Source organism: Lontra canadensis, unplaced genomic scaffold, assembly GCF_010015895.1.
Source record: "Lontra canadensis isolate GAN:19392208 unplaced genomic scaffold, GSC_riverotter_1.0 scaffold69, whole genome shotgun sequence".
In the NCBI taxonomy this organism is placed as follows: domain Eukaryota; kingdom Metazoa; phylum Chordata; class Mammalia; order Carnivora; family Mustelidae; genus Lontra; species Lontra canadensis.
In genome coordinates, this window is record NW_022631063.1 from 7,518,841 (window position 1) to 7,541,681 (window position 22,841).

Genomic DNA, 22,841 nt, shown 5'->3' on the forward strand with positions numbered 1-22,841 from the left:
AGAAGAAGAAAAGGAATGGATGATTGAGGATGAACTAGAGAGACTGGTTCTGAGGCTGCTACTTCCTATGAATAATAAAATTCAAAGTTGTCTGTTATGAAGACTAAATGAGTTAATACATATAAAGTTCTTACTGCATATAGTACACAAAGGTGTCACAGAACAAATGCCCAATATATGTTGGCTGTTGGTGGTGGTATCTGTTGAGAAGGAGGTGGCTGGAGTAAGGAGATGGAGCCAAATGAAGGACTGAAATTAGCCAGGTATATTGAAGGACAGTGAATTCACTGAGGTTTAAGGCAATTTTTCTAAGGTAGAGGTTTTATTTTGAGATAACTGTAAATTCTTACATAACTATAAAAAAATAGTACTTAGAGATCCTGTGCATTTTTCCCCAGTTTCCCCCAATAATTACATTTTGCAAAACTATCCTACAGTATCACACCTAGTATATTGACAGTGATACAGTGAAGACAGCATTTCCATCACCGTGAATATTCATGATGTTACACTTTGGCCACACCTAGTTCATTCTAGCCCTGACTCCCTCCATAACCCCTGGCAAATACTAATGTGTTCTCTATTTCTAGAATCTTATCATTTCAAGAACTTCATATAAATGGAAGCATACAGTACGTAAACTTTTGGGAATGGCTTTTTTTTCACTCACCATAATTTTCTGGAGATCCCTCTAAGTTGTGTGTATTAATAATTCACTCCTTTTTATTGTGGTGGTATGGATGTATAGAGTTCATGAACATTCACTCAGTGAAGAACATCTGGGTTGCTTTAGGTTTTTATCTATTACAAATAAAGCTGCTATGAAAATTAATGTATCGTTTTTGTGTGAACATAAGTTTTAATTTCCCTGGGATAAATGCCTAGCAGCTCAATTACTGGGTCATATGATGAATCTATGTTTAGTTTTTAAAGAAACTCCAAGCTTGTTCAGAGTAGCTATACCATTTTACATTCCCATCAGTCGTATATGAATGATCCAGTTTCTCTGCAGCCTAACCAACATTTGGTGTTGCCACAGTCTTTCATTTTAGCTATTCAGACAGGTGTGTAGTGATGTCTCATTGAGGTTTGCACATCCTTAATGGCTAATGATGCGAACACTTTTTCATGCACTTATTTGCCATCTATATATCCTTTTTGGTGAAATGTCTGTTCATTTCTTTTGCCTGTTTTCTAATTGAAATTTTTTTGCAGTTGAGTTTTGAGATTTCTTAATATATATTAGATACTAGTCCTTTGTCAGATATGTGGTTTCCACATATTTTCTGTTTTCAGCTTGTCTTTTCAACCTCTTAACAATCTTCTGCAGAATAAAGTTTTCAATTTTGATAAAAGTCAATTAGCCAACTTTTCTTTCCATGGATCAATATTCTGACATTAAGTCTAAGAACTCTTTGGTCCTAAAACTCAAAAAGATTGCTCCTATTTTTTTATGTAAAGGTTTTATAGTTTTCCATTTAATTTTTAATCTGTGAATCCATATGAAATTATTTGTTATATAAAAATTGTGGGTTTGGTAGAGTTTTTTTTCTTCTCTATGAATGTCCAATTTGCTATAGCACCATCCATTGAAAAGGCTACACTTTCTCCATTATTGCTTTTGCACCTTTATAAAAAATCAGTTGAGTCTCTTTGTGTGGGCCAATTCCTGAGTGTTCTACTCTGTTCTATCAGCCTGTATCTAGACATCCTCCAATACCACACAGTCTTGATCACTGAAGCTATAAAATAAATTAGGTATTTTGAGTCCTCCCACTTTATTTTTCTTTTTAAAAATTGTGTTGGGGTGGGGTTCCTGGGTTGCTCAGTCAGTTAAGCGCCTAACTCTTGATCTCAGCTCAGGTCTTGATCTCAGGGTCGTGAGTTCAAGCCCTGCATTGGGCTCCATGCTGGATGTGGATCCTACTTAAAACAAACAAACAAAAACAAAACTTGCATTGGGGTGCCTGGCAGGCTCAGTTGGTAGAGCATGTGACTCTTGATCCCAAGGTCTCAAGGCCAAGTACCACATAGAGCATGGGAAAAAAAAAAAAAAAAGAAAAGAAAAAATCATCTTGACTATTCTAATTCCTCTGTTTCCAAATAGATTTTAGAGTAAACTTGTCAATATTACAGAAAATGTTGTTGGGACTTTGATAGGAATTGAGTGAAACCTATATATCAATTTGTGAAGAATTGACATCTTTACTACACTAATTCTTCCAATCCATGAATTCAGTGTCTTTCCATTTACTTAGATTTTCTTTGACTTCTTTCATCAGCATTCTGTGGTTTTCTGCATATAACCTGTACATATTTTGTTAGACTTACACTTAAGCATTTAATTTGTTTTTTTTTTAATATTTATCTTATTTATTTATTTGACTGACAGAGATCACAAGTAGGCAGAGAGGCAGGCAGAGTGAGAGGAGGAAGCAGGCTCCCCGCTGAGCAGAGAGCCTGATGCGGGGCTCGATCCCAGGACCCTGAGATCATGACCTGAGCCGAAGGCAGAGGCTTTAAACCACTGAGCCACCCAGGTGCCCCATTTAATTTGTATTTTGAGCAAATATAAGTAGTATTACATTTTAAATTTCAATGCCCAAATGTTTATTGATAACATATAAAAATACACTGTGTTTATCTATCCTGTAATCTTAACTAAACTCACTTGTTAGTTCTAGGAAGTTTTTGTTTGGTTTTGTTTTGGTAGATTCCTTGGAATTTTCTATGTAGAAAATCACGTCATCTGAAGCTAGGAAAAATGTATTCCTTTCTCATTTATATGCCCTTTATTTCCTTCCTTTGCTTACTGTACTGACTAGAACTTCCCATGCTATGCTAAATAGAGTGGTAAGAGTGGATATTTTTGCCTTTTTTTCTGTTTTAGGGAGAAAAGTTTCATTCTTTCACTATAAAGTATAGTGTTAGATGTGGGTATTTTGTAGATGTAGCTCATCAAGTTGAGGGGTTCCTCTCTATTTCTAGTTTTCTGAGAGTTTTGATAATGAATGTGTGTTGAATTGTGTCAAATGCTTTTTCTATATCAATTGATATGATCATGTGATTTTTTTCTTTAGCCTTTTAATTTGGTGGATAATATTGATTTTCAAATATTAAAACAGCCTTGCATTCCTGGAGTGAATCCTACCTGGTAAGTATGTATAACTCCTTTTATACAGTGTTGAATTCTATTTCCTAATATTTATTTTTTTATTTTTTATTTTTTTTAAAGATTTTAATTATTTCTTTGACAGAGACAGATCACAAGTAGGCAGAGAGGAAAGCAGAGAGAGGAGGAAGCAGGCTCCCTGCTGAGCAGAGAGCCCGATGTGGGACTCGATCCCAGGACCCTGAGATCATGACCTGAGCTGAAGGCAGAGGCTTTAACCCACTGAGCCACCCAGGTGCCCCTCTATTTCCTAATATTTAATTAAAGGTATTTGCCTCTGTAGTTATGAGGGATATTTGTAAATTTCTTTTTTGTACTGCCTTTGTCTGGTTTTGGTATCAGGGTAATACTAGCTTCATAAAATGAATTGGAATATGGTCTCTTCTCTTCCATCTTCTGGAAGAGATTATATATAGTTGGTATTAACTCAGTAATGTTTGGTAAAATTCCAGAGTGAAACCATCTGGACCTGGAAATTTTTGAGGGGGAGAGTTTTTTAATTACAAGTTTAATATTGTTAGTTATAGGGCTGTTCAAATTAGTGATTTCATATTGGGTGAGTTGTAGTAATTTATGTTTTTTCAGAAATTGGTCCATTTCATCTAAATCGTAAAATTTATGTGTATAGAATTGTTAGTAGTATTTCCTTATTATCCATCAGGGTCTATAATGGTATTCTCTGTTACATACTTTATTGTCAGAAGGGGATGAACATGTGGCTCTCTGTGTGGTCTCCACTGGTATCTGAGTTGGAGGAATGGGGGAGAGCCTTGGTACAACCTGAGGAAGGTAGAAGTCTAGGCTTCCCAGGTGCCTGAGTGGCTCAGCTGGTTAAGCATCTGCCTTTGGCTCAGGTCATGATCGCAGGGTCCTCACACTGGGCTCCCTGCTCAGTGAGGAGCTTGCTTCACCCTCTCCTGCTCCCCCTGCTTGTGCATGTTCTCTTTTTATCTCTCTCTCTTTCTTTCTGTCAAATAAATACATAAAATCTTAAAAAAAAAAAAAGTCTAGGCGTCCCACTGAGCTTTTGATAGTGTGGATGTGGGTGGGACCACAGTTGTTTTTTGTGGTATTTGACTGGAGTAGAGTGGTTATTGTTTAAATGTTTCCTATCTTGCTAAGTTACCCCTTTCCTGGTTCTTTGGCTAGAGAGAGCAGCTTTTGTTGGAGCTGCACTGTTGGCATTTATAAACTACTGGCTTCTTTAGGTCTAAGTCTGGAATATATGAGACAAAACAAAACAAAACAAAACAAAACAAAACACATATACACACACAGGGAACTTACCCACTGTGTTCTTCCTTGGATCCTCAGGTCCCTAGCTGGTCTGTCTTCTTCTCCTCCCTTCCATCAGTGTCTCCTTATGTTACATCTACCTATCTACATATCTATATCTATATCTATATCTATATCTATATCTATATCTATATCTGTATCAGGGATAAATAGTGAAAAATATATCTATTCTTTTTGGCAGTAGAAGTACTCTAAGAGATATATAATTTGTAATTTGTCATTTGAAAGTATAAAGTTTAGTGATTTTTTTAAAGGACTTTTTACTTATTTACTTAACACAGAGAGAGAGAGAGAGCACAAACTGGGGGAATGGTAGGCAGAGGGAGAAGCTGTTTCTCCACCAAGCAAGGAGCCCAACTTTGGGGATCAATCCCAGGACCCTGAGCTGAAGGCAGACACTTGAGCCACCCAGGCACCCCTAAAGTTTAGTGATTTTTAAGTACATTTACAAGGTTGTATGACCAACAGCACTATCCAGTTCTAGAACTTTTTCATCGCTGCATAAACTTATTAGTAGGAACTTCCCATCCTCCTCTTCCCCTAGCAGCTGACAGTCACTAACCTGCTTTCTGTTTGTATGGTTTGCCTATTGCAAACATTTCCTATAAATGAAATCATGTGTTCTTTTGTGTCTGGCTTCTTCATTTAGCAATGTCTTCAAGTTTCATCCATGTTGTAGCATATGTCAGAATTTTGTTCCTTTTTATAGTTCCGTGTTATTTTATTGTATCAATATACCACACTTTATCCATCTATCAGTTGATGGACATTTCAGTTGTTGTTTTGTTTTTAAAGATTTTATGTATTTATTAGAGAGAGAGAGAGAGAGAGAGAGCAAGAGAGGGAACACAAGCAGGGGGAGTGGGAGAGGGAGAAGCAGGCTTCCTGCTGAGCAGGGAGCCCATTGCGGGGCTCCATCCCAGGACCATGGGATCATGACCTGAGCCAAAGGCAGATACTTAATGACTAAGCCATCCAGGTGCCCTGAACATTTAGGTTGTTTTGACTTGTGGCTGTTATAAATAATGCTGCTTTAAATATTCATGCAAAAGTTTTTGTGTGAATACATTTTCAGTTATCTTGAGTATATATCTAGGAGTGGAATTGCTGAGTCATGTGGTAATACTATATTAAACTTTTTGACGAACAACCAAAACTTTTCACCGTGGCCACACCATTTAACATTCCCATAGACAACGTATGAGGGTTCCAATTTTTCCATAGCTTTACAAACACTTTTTATTTTTCTTTTATGTTTTTCTCATGGCCATCCTAGTGGGTGTGAAGTGGTGATTCAGTATGGTTTTGATTTGCATTTCCCTGTTGGCTGGCGATGTTGAGCATCTTTTCATGTGCTTATTGTCCATTTCTATGTCTTTTTTGGAGAAATGATAATCCAAATCCTTTGCCTACTTTTAAATTGTTTTTGTTGTTGAGTTATAAGAGTTCTTTGTGTATTCTGGATATTAGATCTTTACTGGATATATGGTTTGAAAATATTTTCTTCCATTTTGTGGGCTGTCTTTTTACTTTTTTGATAATATCCCTTAACACGTGAAAATTTTTAATTTTGGTGATGTCCAAATCTATTTTTTCTTCGGTTGCTTATACCTTTGGTGTTTATCTAAGAACATGCTGCCTGATTCAAGGTCACAAAAATTTACACCTATTTGTTCTTCTAAGAGTTGTATAACTTGAGATTTTATGATTAGGTCTTTGATCTATCTTGAGTAAATGAACAATGAAATCTCCATGATGTTAAGAACTTAGGAAGTAGCGGAAAGCTGAGGTACAGTCCTTTAAGCACCCAACTCTTGATTTTGGCTCAGGTCATGATCTCAGGGTCTTGAGATCAAGCCCTGCATCAGGCTCCTTGCTCAGCAGGGAGTCTGCTTGAGATTCTCTTCCTCTGCATCCCCTTCCCCCTCCTTGCACATGTGCACACTCTGCCTAAAATAAATCTTAAAAAAAAAAAAAAAAGAAGAAGTAGAGGAAAGCTGTTCTTCTATTGCCAACTCTTTCTAAAATGTAGGGGCAAGTTTGATTTGTACAGGACCTTGGTAAAGAGGGTTAAAGAGTGATTTAACTGGATATCACAAGACTTTTGGCAAATACTTTCACCCCATCACCAGGAGACCTCTTTGCTTAAACTTTAATTGATGGATTAGTAAAATATGCTGTTGGTTCTATGTAATACACAGTGTTTTAATGGTAACTGGAAACTATGTAAAATGTGTGATCCCTTCTAGCAGACAGTTAACAATTTGCTTGGGGGAACTAGAAATAAACATTTGAAACATTTAGTAACAACGACTAGCATCTATTAGAGTGGCTAAAATAAAATAGGAACAGGAGAAGAAATTCACAATACCAACTGCTGGAAAAAATGTGGAGCACCTGGAGTACTCACACATTACTTGTGAGAATACAAAATGAGTCAGCCTCCTTGGAATGGTTTCATAGTTTCTTACTTAGTTAAGCATATACTTATCATACGATTTAGCAATCTGAGTTATAGCTATTTGAAGACAAATGAAGATATATGTCCACATGAAAGCCTTGTATATAGATGTTTATAACAACTATACTCAAAATTATCAAAAACTTTAACATGTCAGATGTCCACCGACTGGTGAATGGATAAATTGTGGTGTACCCATACATACCATACAATACTACTCAGCAATTAAAAAAATAAAATAAAATTCCTGATCAATGCAACTGCACAAATAAATATCAAAAGCATTATGCTAAGTAAAAAAAAAAACTACAGAAATCTACATATTGTGTAACTTTATTTATATAACACTCTGAAAAACTATCAGGCAGGAATATAAATTAGTGGATGCCAGGGACTGGGTTGGGGGGCAGGATCGACATCTTTTTGGGATGATGGACTATGTTGGTTATATGGCTATGAATTTGCCAAAATTCATAGAAAGTACCTAAAAAATGTTACTGTATGTAACTTATACTTTGATAAATGTGATTTTACAAAAACAGTTTAGTAATAATAGCAAACCAATCATTTATGTATAAATGTCACAATTTTCAAACTTTTTGGTGTCAGAATAGTTTTCTTTAAAATTATGAAGGATCTAGGGGCAACTGGGTGGCTCAGTCGTTAAGCAGTGCCTTCGGCTCAGGTCATGATCCCAGGGTCCTGGCATCGAGCCCTTCATCTGGCTCCCTAGTCAGCGGGAAGTCTCCTTCTCCCTCTCCCACTCTACCTGCTTGTGCTCCCTCTCTCACTGTGTCTCTCTCTGTCAAATAAAAAAATAAAATCTTCAAAAAAAAATCAAATCAAATTATGAAGGATCTCAAAAAGCTTTTGTTTATATGGATTTTATCTACTGATATATTCATATACTGATATATTACTGGAGATTAACACTGAGAGATTTTTAAAAATTTATCCACTAATTAAGATAATAATTATTCCATTGGGATGATGAAAAAGTTCTGGAGATGGTAGTGATGATTGCACAGCTTTGTAAATATACTTGCCACTGAACTGTGAACTTAAAATGGTTAAAGTAGTAAATATGATGTATATTTTGTATGAGAATTAGTTATATTTTTAAAACAACATTAGTGGAAAAGCATTAGTTTACATTTTTGTAAATCTCTTTAGTGTCTGACTTAATAGAAGACAATTGAATTCTCATATATGTTTTTGCATCCGGTTGGTAGTGATATGTTTTTATTGGTTGAAGTATCTGAAGAAAACCCAGTTTGACAGAGATATTTAGTAGAAGAAGCTAGGAGTATTTTCCTTGCTTATTCAGATGATTGTAGATATTCTTCTTTTGTATGATGCCACAACTTGAAAGCAATGATATCTTGAAGATTAGTTGTAATGTGGAATCTTAAGCTGTATCAATGAGCTTTTCATACTGTCAACCTACAATTCAATTCTATTCTATGTTGGACTTTAAATAGATGTTTTACCTATACATGATTTTGTAACATTATGCATCAGTCATTTGGAAAATATTAGTTCACTGAATTATCCAAGTCTTCTGATATATTTTATTATTCCATGTCAGAAATCACATTTATTAGTATTACCTCTGATCTCCTCAGAAAAATCTTTAAGAAATGGAAGGACTATCAAGATCATGGTGGCAGATATAAAGCTTTTTAAATATTAATTTTTCCTTGAAAAATTAAAATTTTTTATTGGTAAAAAAAATACTGCTAGGTGTTTTTTATGAAATGACAGTCTTACTCCATTTATCGGAAAATACCTACCAAACACCAAGTATGAAAAACCATAGTTTGTCTGTCAATCATACTTTGAAGTAAAATAGTGTGATTAATATCCAGAATACATAAAGACCCTCTGGGGCACCTGGGTGGTTCAGTTGGTTAAGCAGCTGCCTTTGGTTCAGGTCATGATCCTTGGGATTGAGTCCTGCATCAGGCTCCCTGCTCAGTGGGGAGCCTGCTCCTCTCTCTCTGCTTGCCACTCCACCTGCTTGTGCTCTCTCCCTCTCGGACAGACAAATAAAATCTTAAAAAAAAATAAATACCTCCTACAATATAATAAGAAAAAGACAAGGCAAAGAAACAAAAAATGGTCAAAGTATTGGAATAGACATTTCTCCAAAGAAGATAATACAAATGGCCAATAAGCACATGAAAGGATGCTCAACATCATTAGTCATTAAGGAAATATAAAACAGGATGGCTATTATCAGTAAAATGGAAAATAACAAGGATGGCAAGGATATGAAGAAATTGGAACCCTGTGCATTGCTGGTGGGGATGTAAAATTGTGCAGCTGCTGTGGAAAACAATTTGGTGGTTCCTCATAAAGTTAAACATAGTGTTATCATATGATCTAGCAATCCCACTTCTAGTTATATATCCCCAAAAATTCAAAGTAGGAACTCAGATACTTATACACCAATGTTCATTTTAGCCAATAGCCTAAAGGCAGAAATAACCTAAGTGTGTGTCAGTAGATGAATGTATGAACAAAATGTGGTGTACACATACAATGGGATACTACTCATCCATAAGAAGTGATGAAATTTGGGGCATCAAGGTGGCTCAGTTGGTTGAGTATTGACCTCTTGATTTTGGCTCAGGTCATAATCTCAGGGTGGTGAGATTGAGCCCCTGGTCGGGCTCCACGCTCCACTAGGAATCTGCTTCAGATTCTCTCTCTTTCTCTCTCAGGGTCCCTCTGCTCCTCCCCCCTGCACTCTCTCTCTCTCTGTTTCTAAAATAAATAAATAAATAAATAAATAAATCTTTAAAAGAAAAATGAGGGCTTCTGTGTGGCTCAGTGAGTTAAGCCTCTGCCTTCGGCTCAGGTCATGATCTCAGGGTCCTGGGATTGAACCCTGCATCGGGCTTCTGCTCAGCAGGGAGCTTGCTTCCTTCACTCCCTGCCTACCTCTCTGCCTACTTGTGATCTCTCTCTCTCTGTCAAATAAATAAATGAAATCTTTAAAAAAAATAATGAAATTCATTACATGGTACAACATGGACAAACCTTGAAAATATTATGCTAAATGAAAAAAGCCAGGCACAAAATAACAGCTACTATATGATTTCACTTATATGAAATATTTAGAGTAGGAAATTCATAAAGACAGAAAGTGAAATAGAGGTACTGGGGCTAGGAGGAAGGAAAATTGCTTAATAGGTACAGAGTTTCTGTTTGGGATGATGAAAAAGTTCTGGAGATGGTGGTGATGATTGCACAGCTTTGTAAATGTACTTGCCACTGAACTGTGCACTTAAAATGGTTAAAGTAGTAAATATGATGTATATTTTGCCACAATTTCATTTAAAAAAGCTGTTCAGTTTATAACTGCACATGTGCTTTTTGCTGGACACTACCTAGTTGTTTTCAGTATGCAATTAAAGTGCCTGATGTGTAATTACTAATTCATTGAGACTTTTTAAGATGTGCACTCATGCATCAAAATGTAGTAACATTTTATGTCTTTTGCTGCTTTATTCAGAGCTTTTTTTTTTTAAGGGAAAGTGGCTTGTTCTTCTGCACATATTTAATACAAATAATGTCAAATAGATAGTTTAGTGCCATTGTTTTGATACATACTAAGTTGTAAGCAGTTTTATCCCTCATTACTTTTGTACCGTCAGTGAAAATGTCAAGGTGATTGTTCCAGGATAAATGGTGAGATTCAAGAAAGTTATTCAATAGAATGTTTCAACATTAAATGGTTTCATTGCCAAGCATTCACTTAAAAGATCATGTTTGATAATTATTTGGCACTGAAATCTGGACAAATACAAGGGAAAGAGCAAGGCCAGCCATGTTTGTAGATTAATTTACTCTTTTTAAGCCAGAGAGTAATTTTTTTTTAAAGATTTTATTTATTAATTTGACAGACAGAGATCACAGGTAGGCAGAGAGGCAGGCAGAGAGAGAGGGGAGGGGTAAGCAGGCTCCCTGCTGAGCAGAGAGCCCTATGCGGGACTCGATACCAGGATCCTGGGATCATGACCTGAGCTGAAGGCAGAGGCTTTAACCCACTGAGCCACCCAGGCACCCGAGAGTAATTTTTTTTAAAAAAGATTTTATTTATTTATTTAACTGACAGAGGGAGAGAGAGAGAGAGAGAGAGATAGCAAGAGAGGGAACACAAGCCGGGCGAGAGGGAGAAAGAGAAGCAGGCCTCCCACGGAGCAGGGAGCCCAATGTGGGCTGGATCCCTGCATGACCTGAGCCGAAGGCAGACACTTAACAACTGAGCCACTCGGGGACCCCAGAGAGTCATTTTTATTTATTATTTTTTCTTTGTCTTTTTTTCCTTTTTTAAGATTTTATTTATTTGAGAGCGACAGAGAGAGTGAGAGCAAGAGAGTGAGCACAAGCAGGCAGAAGGGCAGAGAGAGAGGGAAAAGCAAGCTCCCCACTGAGCAGAGAGCCTGACTTGGGGCTCCATTCCAGGATCCTGGGATCATGACCTGAGCCGAAAGCAGACGCTTTACTGACTGAGCCACCCAGGCGCCCCAGAGTCATTTTTAAATGTAAGAAAACTATAAATACATTTTCTTCTATTTTAGAATAAAATACCATTAAATACTTAAAAAACAGTTTTAGGTAAAAAATTAAAATTTTTAAAAACACTTTCAAATTTTAAAAAGTTATTGAAAAATGAGACAAGAGTTAGTACCAGCCTTTTATGGTTGTATAGTTGTGATGACAAGTTTATATTTCAAAACAACAATTTAGTCCATGATAATGAGGTTGCAGAGACTATAGCAGATATAACCAAGCATAGCCTGTAAGTATGGTAGAAGTACTGAGAACAAACTTGGTTAATTTCTGAAAATGTGCATACTTAAACCCTAATCCTACTACCTCAGAAAATTCCAAAAGAAAACCACGAGAATGCAAGAGGACATATTTCATTAATTGTCAGAATGAGAATGTCATCATATATCATGAAGCATCTGGAAAAGTCCAATGCATGCCCCTGAAATAATAAGAGTAAGAAAAAAACAAATAATGTCTTAGTATTATTATGAAAATAATCTTGACTTTGTGTACCTCCTGAAAGATTCTTGGGCACCTCCCGCCTAAGTTTCTAGGAACATACTTTGAGAATTGATCAATGAATATTCAAATATTGAATGTTTGGAATTTATAAGAGATTGTGTTATGTACTGGAAAATAATTAAGGCATGCTTCCTACTTCTCAAGAAACTCAAATTATATTATCAAATAATATTTGATGAATTGCTCAAGTTGTGTGATTAAAAAAAGGCAGTGTGATTGAACAAATCAGTGTGAGTTGCCCAAGGACAGGATATATGTGCTGGGAGGTCAGGTGGATTCCTTCAGGACAGTTGCAGTAGAAAATGTACCCTCCTAACCACTGTCCATACATCGTTTTATGAATTCTTACCCCTGGCCTTATTCTACTTATCTTATCCCCTTTATCTTTTTACACTAGTCCAGTAGTTTGACTTTACCTGTTCTCTGCAGCAGGCAAAAAATACCTGTTCTGAGTATCTTTATGCATATGTCCTGTAGGGATGCCCTGGAGACAGAAACTCTTGGAATTCTCACTTGGACTCTTGATCATGTTGTGTTGTTGTCATGAAATGAACTTTAGAGTTTCTCCTTCACATGTGTGGAAGAAAGGTAGAGAATTTCAATAAAGTTTAAGAGTAAAGTATTCTAATATTCCTAATATTAGAAAGTATACTCTGAAAGCATAATTCAATTTAAATAGATTTATAATCACATCTAACCTTTAAATTTGGAAGATTTCTTAGTGGGGAAGTTTCATTCATTTATTCACAAATTACTAATTGTAAAATATATATCTTCCTCACTAATAGTACTAATTAAAAAAAAACTTACTATTGATGTACAACATATATAAACAAATTATAGATGAACAGCTCCCTGAACAAGTGACTATAATGAACCAATCCATAGAAACACCATCAGCGCCCCCAAAGCATCCACCTCATCCACCTTCTAGTCACTCACCTGCCCACCTTTCCAAAGGCCATCACTATCCTGACTTTTAACACCAGAGATGAATTTTGCTGGGTTTCTTTTCTTACTTTATATAAGTAGAACCATACTACATCAGATTTCTTTAATTCAACAGTATGTTCGTAAGAGTCATCCATATTTGCTCATTTTCAATCCGTATAATAGTCCATTATATGAATATACTATAATCTACTTATTTTTTTAAAATTATTTATTTATTTATTTGACAGACAGAGGTCACAAGTAGGCAGAGAGGCAGGCAGAGAGAGAGGAGGAAGCAGGCTCCCTGCAGAGCAGAGAGCCTGATGTGGGGCTCCATCCCAGGACCCTGGGATCATGACCTGAGCCGAAGGCAGAGGCTTTAACCCACTGAGCCACCCAGGCACCCCTATAATCTACTTATTTTAATGTTGATGGATATTTAGTTCGGTTCAGATTTAAAATGAGGACTTAGTTTACATAAAATGCACAAATCTTGACCGTACAGTTTGATGAAATGTGAATAACGTATATCATATAAACACCACCTCAAGTAACTGATCTTAATGATTTCCACTATTCAGCCTAATAAATTACCTTCTGCTCCTTATGGGTCAATTGCTGCCATCCCACAGGCAACCACTATTCTAATTTCAATCATCATGGCTTACCTGGGCTTATTACAAAACTTCACATAAATGGAGTCATGCATATGCAATTTTTTGTGTTTGCCTTCTTTCACTTACCATAAAGATTTTCAGAGTCATCTTTTTATTTATTTATTTTTTTATTTTTTAAAGAGTTTATTTCTTTATTTGACAGACAGAGATCACAAGTAGACAGAAAGGCAGGCAGAGAGAGAGAGGAGGAAGCAGGCTCCCCACGGAGCAGAGAGCCCGATGTGGGGCTCCATCCCAGGACCCTGGGATCATGACCTGAGCCGAAGGCAGAGGCTTTAACCCACTGAGCCACCCTGGTGGCCCCTCAGATTCATCTTTGATGTATCTTCTTATTGCTGAGTAGTGTTTTACCATATGAATATACCATGATTTGTTTATATTCATTTGTTGATGGACATTTGTTTCTAGTTTTTTGCTAATATGAATAATGCTACTATGAACATTCTTGCATACTTTTTTCCTGGATATATCTGTTCTTGTTTCTCTTAAATGTAACTTTTGGATCATTGAGTAGTGTATGTTCAACTTCATAAGAAACCATTGAACTCTTCCAAAGTGGCTGAACCATTTTGCCCCCCAACTGGCACTCATAGTTCCAGGAGCTCAGCATCCTCACCAATATATGGCATAATCAATCTTTAAAATGTTAGCCCTTCTCTTGGGTGTATAGTAGACACTCAATACAATTTTGACTGGCATTTCCCTGATTACTAATGAGTACTTACTTCTTTTGTTCATTTTTTAACTGGATTATCTCCTTTATCTCCTTTTTTGACGTGTCTATTGAAGTCTCTTGCCCATTATTCTATTGGGATGACTGTCATTCCCTTGTTGCTTTGGAGGGATTCTCTATATATGCTAGATGGATATCCTTTTTGGGTTAGACATGTTGCAAATATTCTCTCCAACTCTGTAACTTGCCTATTTTACTCTTAATGATATCTTTTTTTTAAACCAGCTTTTTAAAGGTATAATTCACATACCATTCAATTCACCTATTTAAAGTGTACAATTCAATGGTTTTGCCATATTACATTATTAACTTTTAAAAATCATGGTAAAATATATATAACAAAATGCCATTTTAACCATTTTTAAGGATACAATTCAGTGGCAATAATTATGTTCATAATGTTGTTCAACCATCATCACTATCTATTTCCAATACTTTTTTATCACCTCAAACAGAAATTTTATAACTCTTGGGCACCTGGGTGGCTCAGTCAGTTAAGTGCCTGCCTTCAGCTCAGGTCATGATCCCAGAGTCCTGGCATCCAGTCCCACATCAGGCTCCCTGATTAGTAGGGAGTCCATTTCTCCTCCTAACACCTGTCCCTGCTTATTTCTCTCTCTCTCTCTCTCTCTCATTCTCTCTCTCAAATAAATAAAATCTTTAAAAAAATTTTTGGTAACTCTTAATGATCCCTTTTAATGAATGGAAATTTAAAATTTTAAAATTTACTAATTTTGTCAGCCAGTCTTTTCTTTTGTGGTTAGTATTTTTTGTGTCCATTAAACAATGTTTGCTCACTCCAAGATCAGAGGTAATAATAATTGTAGCAATAGTAATGTATTTGTGGATTAGGTTGTAATCAGAAGCATTGTATTCTATGTGAATGATACCTCTGGAGTTGTGCCATGCCAGGCATGCCATGGATCATGTCTGTTTGCTATCCTTAGCTCTTGCAGAGAGCAACTGGTAGGGACTCAACAAATATTGCACTTATTTGTTGCATGAAAATGACAGTGGGCAAAGATGTTCTGTTCTTTAGTGGAGGTGCAGAGAAGGAAACTTTCTTCTGGTTTAAGAAAAAAAAGGAGGGAAAGAAAATTAGCACAATATATAATGGTATTAAATGATGATGAGAAAGACTCCAGAAGATTGTTCAACATTTATAACCTTGGAAAAGTTGCACAGACCAATCTGTAGAGGAGCTAATATATAGGTCAAACCCTTAATGCACAGTCATGCTTTTTTCCCAAAAATATTTCTAAAGCATGAGTTGAGAAACTTACTAAAAATGTCCTTGCTTCAATATTAAACAAATGAGAGAATCACAGTAAGCATAGTTGCAGGATTTTACAGGACTTAGATATTGAAGAAGGTAAGAAGGAAGGGAGGGAAGGGGTTGTTGGGGAGGGAGAGAAAGAGGAAGGGATGCAGTGAGAGAGGAGAAGGAAGAAAGGCACATGTAGGAACAATAAGTGATTTCTCTTCCAGGATTTGTTCTTATGTTTTGACCTATGAAATAAAGGGTATCATTGCTGCTAGTAAAATGGGGCCTAATAATAATAATAATAATAATAATAATAATTACCTTTCAGGGTTGTGAGTATTAAATGTGATCAGGCAGAATTTCTTGGCTATAGTAGACACAATCTTTCTTACGGTGTGAATTTTAACAGTTGTGATTAGAGCTGGTGAACTTGCTGTGCACCTAGAGAGAAGCCTGGTGTGTATATATGGAAGCCAGGCAGAAATTTAGAAGTTACTATTGTGGTAGGCATCTTGTATGTGTGTATTTCTAGCAGGTATCTCTTCCTCTTCCTTTTGGTCATAAAGGTGGCATGGGCAATCAGCTGGGTCAGTCAGAGTTCTTCCTCTGGGTTTTAAGTGGATCTGGCAGAGAAGAGATCCGTTTTCTCTGTTGTGAAGTTGTGGAGATATGGTCTAGAGCTGGGGCTGGGGAGGCTCATGCACATAAGTTGTTGGAGACAGTGGAGCCCATCCTAAGAGCTGAGGGTGCATCAGGTTCATTCCCCTCTTCCCTCCATTGTTTATATCATCTAATATTATCCTCTTTTTGGCTTAAGGTAGTTCAAGGACTTTCAAACAGGAAGTCTTGATAAATACAAAAGCAACTTTGGAGTGTTTCTATTATTTTGTTATTTCTCTGTTAAGGATCTCCAATTTTGGAAGCAATTGGGTCATCTATCATTTGTAGCTTTTTAACCTTATCTGTGTGGTTTATTTTAATTTGAAAAGCCAATTTAAGAAGCATCACAAGATTCTTCTTCACATTAATTAAGATGGAATACATAAAAATGCAGTTCTTCACGTACTATTTTGTGGCTTTCCGTAAGAGCAGTATGTTGCATTATTCATTCAACGTCCTCAGTAGAGTAACAGTAACATTTAATGAAGTATAGCATTTAAGTAGTACAGAGTTTTCAGCTGCATTTCAATCTGGCTTTCCCTCATGGAAATATGATCCTTGTAGGAATTCCCCATGACACAGCACAGTGATTTGAGAGGTAATTTAGAAGAAGAGTTTTTATATTACACTCATGCACTGAAAGAGAAAAATGTCAGACTTTCTGAATCCAAATGATAGAAGTCCCAAACATTCTAGGAGAAGCAAGGATTTGAGAGTTTATCATTCTCATTTTAAAAGCTAAAGCAGTAAAATAGTTTGTACCTGGACAGAAACTTGATTTTTTTCATTCATCTCAAACAATAACTAATACTACTGATTACTATTATTATTTTAAACTGTTTTATTGAGGTATAGTTTCATACCATAAAATCCACCTGTTTTTAAAGTAAAATTCAGTGATTTTTAGCAAATTACATAGTTGTGCAACCATCACCCCAACCAACTTTAGAATGTTTCTGTCATCCCAAAAAGATACCTTATATCCATTTGCAGTCACTCCCTGTTTTTTACCCCCCAGCTCCAGACAACCACTTTCTGTCTCTATACATTCGTCTTTTCTGGACAGTTCATGTAAATGTGTAATATAATATTCATCCTTTGTGTCTGACTTCCTTCTTTGACAAAACATTTTTAGAAGTTTATTCATTTTGTTTATCCATTTACAAATTCATAGACCTTTGGATCATTTCCAATTTTGGGGGACTATTATGAATGATACTGGTATGAATATTTATATCTAAGTCTTTGTGTGGATATGTAGTGTAGATTCTCTTGGGTAGATTCCTAGGAGTGGAAATGCAGGGCTCAATGATAAATTTTTTTACTATTTAATTTAATTTAATTTTTGTTTGAAGTAGGCTCCACACCCAGTGAGGGCTTAAATTCAAGATCAAGCCTTGAGATCAAGAATTGCATGATCTATGGACTGAGACAACCAGGAACCTCTCATTTTTTTTTTTTTTTTTTTAAAGAGTATAGTTGATGCACAATGTTACATTAGTTTCAGGAGTACAACTTAGTGATTTGATTCAAGTTTATACATCATGCTTTGTTCACTACAAGTATAACTATCATCTGTTCCATGACATTACTATCACAATATCCTTGACTGTATTCATTATGATTTGCTTTTTTTCCATGACTTACTCATTCCATAACTGGAGGATTGCATCTAACACTCCCCCTCACCCATTTTGCCCATCCCTTCAACCCCCTTCCCTCTGGCAGCCATCAATTTATTCCCTGTATTTATACGTTTGATTCTTGTTTATTTATTTATTTATTTATTTATTAGTTTCATTTATGAGTGGAATCATACGGTTTTTGTCTTTCTCAGTCTGACTTACTTCACTTAGTATAATTACTTCTTGGTCTATCCATGTTATTTTTTCTCCATATCCTTGACAACATTTGCTATTATCTATCTTTTGATTATTGCCATTCTAGTGGATAGTATAGTGGTATCTTATAGATGTAATTTTCCTTAATGATTAATGATGCTGAGTATCTTTTCTAAGTCTATCAGCCATTTATATATCTTCTAAATGTCTGTTCACATATTCTGCCCATTTTCCGATTGGTTTATTTATATTCTTAATATTATCAGTTATTTTTTAATGGTTCTTTGATTTTGAACAGGTCTGATATCATCATAACCAGTATAAGTGGGAAATCTGGCAAATGTCTGGATTTCTGTACATGTGCTGCAATGTCTATGTGACTGAAATACAGGTTAGTATTTAAGTTTTGTTATTTTTGTACAGCAAAAAAGAGGCACTGGTTGGATTTTGTGGATGTTTCCAGAAATCCCAGAACTGCCTTAACCCATAAGCATTGACTGGTGAACGCACACTAGTTCTACCTTAGTTTGAAATGTTCCTGGAATTTACTTGGTTTATAATTTGGTGATTCATAAAGAGAATTATTGAGCAATTTTGAATCAATTATCACTGCTTAATGATTATTATGACATGCTTTATTAATGTAGAGGGTCAGGATATGTAAAATAGTATGTTTTGTGTTTAATTCATTTAAAATACAGGGTTATGGATTGTAAATACTCTTTTCTACTTCCTTGGATTATTTCTCCTATATTTTTATTTTTTTCATTCTTGGTTGTCCTCTATAATATGTTACTAAGTTCTTTGTATAACACAGCCAGATGTCTGGAAGTAAGCTGTGGAAACTTTAATAAGCTGTAGATTTTTAGTTCTGGAAGGATCATTAATAATAATCTCCCTCAAGGTTCAGATTTCATTAGATAGGGAAGTATAACCTCTGGAGATTTTGATTACTTAGGTCTGAGATGGTTCATGGGAATCTGTTTTTGTGCGTAGAGCTTCTGGTGATTCTTAGGGATCAGGCAGGTTTGTAAAATACTGGTGTGGTCGTTAAGAGCAGGGCTTTTGGAATCAGATGGATCTGGATATAAGTCACATTTCATTTAATTGCCAGCTGTGGGTTTTGGGGCACATAAATCATCTCCTGAAGTTTGTTTTTTTCTATTAACAGTACTTACCTCATCAAATTATTGAGAGGATTAAATGAAATAACATATATAAAGAGCAGGGCCCATAAAAATATATAGCAAATATTATCTATTATAAGTATGTTCTATTTAACAATAATCGTACAAATACTTGAACATTTATGTCCCATAATGAAGAAGACTCATTCCTCGCCCTTAGGAAATTTACCAATTAGTAGTGAGGTGAAGATGAGATTATACAGTAAAGGCAGTAAGTTATATCATTAAGGGGTGCCTGGCTGATTCAGTTGATAGAACATGTGATTTTTAAACTTGGGGTGCTGTTTGAGCCCACCTCCACTGTAGAGTTAAAAAAAATTGTATCATCAAGTAAGTTAAGAGCCATTCTTTTGAAGAAAAGAAATTACATAAGTAGACTGTGCTAGATTAAACTGAAGGGTGAGCGAGTGGAATGGAGTGGTGTGGGAATTAGGAACAATAAAGAACCAGAGGCAGGAAATGATAAAGCCTCATAAAACAGTGAACAGTCCCATTGGTCTCTTTCATATGGCAAACCTGGAGTAGTGTCAGGAGATAAGGACCGAAAGATAGGTGGGTTTTGGGGGGCGCTTGAGTGGCTCAGTCAGGTAAGCATCTACCTTCTGCTCAGGTCATGATCTCAGGGTCTTGGGACAGAGTCCTAGCAGGTATCCCTGCACAGCGTGAGCATGATTCGCCCTCTTCCCTCTCCCCCCACGCATACGTGGGTGTGTTCGGTCTCTCTCTGAAATAAGTAAATAGAATCTAAAAAATTAAAAAAAAAAAAAAAGAGAGAGAGAAAAGAAAAGTGGGTGTTTGAGAGAAGATTTAAGGAGCTTACCACACCCCCCCCACCGCCGCTGAAGACTTTGAACAGAATGATAGTAAGAATGTAGTGTACTTTAATCATCTAAAAAATGTACTTTAGATTAACCTGATAACACTGTGAGGGTAAGAATTGATATAGGGGGAAAATTAGGAGTTTGCTTCAACAGTAATAGTAATTCAGTAGTAATTAAGGGTTAATGACAATGGGAATCTACATCTCAAAACGAAATGCAAATGCTTAAAATACAGCTGAAAGATGCTCTGTTTAATTCCTATAGTCCAGGTAAATAAAGAAAAAAATGTCCATATTAAAGATTTTTCATATGGTCCATACTAAAGTTGTCCATATTTATTTTTAAAGACGGGTCCCTTATCTCAGTAGCTCTCAACTTTGGGAGTCAAGAGGAGGGGAAAGGACCCGAAGAGCACCCACGAGAGAGGGGCGGGGAGCAGGCCCCAAAGCCCAAGGGGGCGTGTGCAGGGGCGGGGACGCGGACGGAGGTGCGCGGCGACTCCGCGGTATCGCGAGAGTTGGGCGGGCCGAGCAATCGCAGCAGTCAATTCCCCCACCCTCCCGGGAGGAGCCGCCGGCCCTGGGCTCTCCAAATTCTGAGCTCTCATCATGGCGGCGGCGGCGGCCGCGGCGGCCGTCGGGGGGCCGCAGCCGCCCCAACCCGAGCTGCCCGCGCCTGGGCTGGCCGTGGACAAGGCGGCCACCGCGGCGCACCTGAAGGCGGCCCTCAGCCGGCCGGACAACAGGGCAGGTGCTGAGGAGCTACAGGCGCTGCTGGAGCGGGTGCTGAGCGCCGAGCGGCCGCTGACCGCGGCTGCGGACGGCGAGGAGGCGGCGGCAGCCGGCGGCGGGGGCGGTCCGGGGGCGGCCGAGGAGGAGGCTCTGGAGTGGTGTAAGTGCCTTCTGGCGGGCGGCGGCGGCTACGATGAGTTCTGCGCGGCGGTGCGGGCCTACGACCCCGCGGCGCTCTGCGGCCTGGTCTGGACAGCCAACTTCGTGGCCTACCGCTGCCGGACGTGCGGCATCTCCCCCTGCATGTCGCTGTGCGCGGAGTGCTTCCACCAGGGCGACCACACCGGACACGACTTCAATATGTTCCGCAGCCAGGCAGGGGGTGCCTGTGACTGCGGGGACAGCAACGTGATGCGGGAGAGTGGGTGAGTGGAGCCCTCCTCCGGGGCGGGGGGCACCGCGGGCGGCTCCAGCCGGGTCTGGGGAGGCCTGGGGAGGGGGGAAGGCTGGGAGCCGACCCTGAGCTGTCAGGGGAAGGAGTGGGGGAGGGTGCAGCCGCATGGGGATGGAGGTGACTGAGCTGTCAGCGGTGGAGAGGGAATGGGGAGAGGGGAGAGCGGAGAGCGTGTTTACCGAGCGAGGCTGTGAATTTTCGGGGAAGCCAGGGCGAGTGAGTGGTAGCGACAGAAGAACCAGTGCGTGGGGCAGGAGGGGAAGGAGGAGCAGAAGATTCTTGGGGAATCTGGTGTCGAGCTGTCAATTGTGCACTTACTGGGAAAAGCTTTAAAGCTGCCAGGTTCTTTGGGAAGAAAATGATGTGATTTGGATTGACTGGGAGGGGGATGGTGTTGGGGACCGAATTAGGTCGCAGGATCGTAAGAGTCGGGGAGGTGGTCTTGCAGCTGCAGGGGAAGACAGCTTGGGTGGAAGGACTTCTGAACTGTCAGTGTGTCTGTCAGTATCGGCGAAGGAGCTCTAGAGCTTATGAGGGTTGAGGGAGGAGGGAAGGGGAGGGGCCTGCATGAAAAGTGACTGTTGAGCTGTCAGCGGAGTATTTGGTGTGCTGGAATGACATCTAGAATTGGGCTACTGAACAGTCGGTTATAGAACACACTACATACCAGAAGAACAAACAAAACACTGAGCGAATTAGGAATCAAGTATTAGGTCTTCTCCAGCTAAAAGGGCACTTTATTCACGGACTGTTATGTGAACGTCTATCTTAAAAGGAGACAGTCAACAAATGCTTTTTTGATAGGATCAGTGTACCAGGGTGTTGGGACTTAGGACAAAAGGCATTTCAGAGATTGCAGTGAGTTAAAGAGTTGGTGCATGTAGTGTTTTGGCATGGGACATGTTATCAATATCTGGGGAAGTCCTGGGAAAAGAAAAAAACTTGTTGAAAGAGAGGACATTTTCGGGGCGCCTGGGTGGCTCAGTGGGTTAAGCCTCTGTCTTCAGCTCGGGTCACGATCCCAGGGTCCTGCGGTCAAGCCCCGCATCGGGCTCTCTGCTCGGCAGGGAGCCTGCTTCCTTCTCTTTCGCTGCCTGTCTCTCTGCCTACTTGTGGTCTCTGTCTGTCAAATAAATAAATAAATAAATAAAATCTTTAAAAAAAAAAAAAGAGAGAGGACATTTTGGCTGGGCAATAGTTGAAAGAATGTTAGCAACCCAGTTATTCAAGTTTTAATATTTTCTGGTCTTATAATTAATAATAGAGCATACTCCTTTTAGAAAGGGTCACTATTTTCTTCTTTAGAGTACTTGTAGGTTACTGTTACTACGGAATGTTTGTATCTACCAGGTGCCGGCAAGGCTCCTAGGATATTAAAAATGAACAAGACATTGACTTACCTCCTAAGCGGCTTAGGCTACAGTAGAAAATGATAAATTCTTTAAATACTCTGGGAGTTAGAGGAGGCTTCTCTGCAGAGTGAGTATGAAAAAGGCTTCAGAAAGGAAGTATTTTGAGCTTATAAC

General features: G+C 38.2%; 1 protein-coding gene across 6 annotated transcripts in view; it reads left to right on the top strand.

Annotated features, from left to right (window-relative positions):
• Positions 1–20,694: 20,694 nt before the first annotated feature.
• Positions 20,695–22,841, top strand: part of UBR3 (ubiquitin protein ligase E3 component n-recognin 3) — a 234,896-nt gene continuing 232,749 nt past the window's right edge. For 3 of the 6 annotated variants that reach the window (XM_032880421.1, XM_032880423.1, XM_032880425.1), the window contains exon 1: positions 20,696–21,286. In XM_032880421.1, coding sequence (XP_032736312.1) covers positions 20,739–21,286 — 548 coding nt within the window. In that variant the 5' untranslated portion in view covers positions 20,696–20,738. Of the gene's footprint in view, positions 21,287–22,841 lie in introns of all 6 variants that reach the window. The other 3 variants (XM_032880427.1, XM_032880426.1, XM_032880422.1) reach the window with 2 other exon arrangements.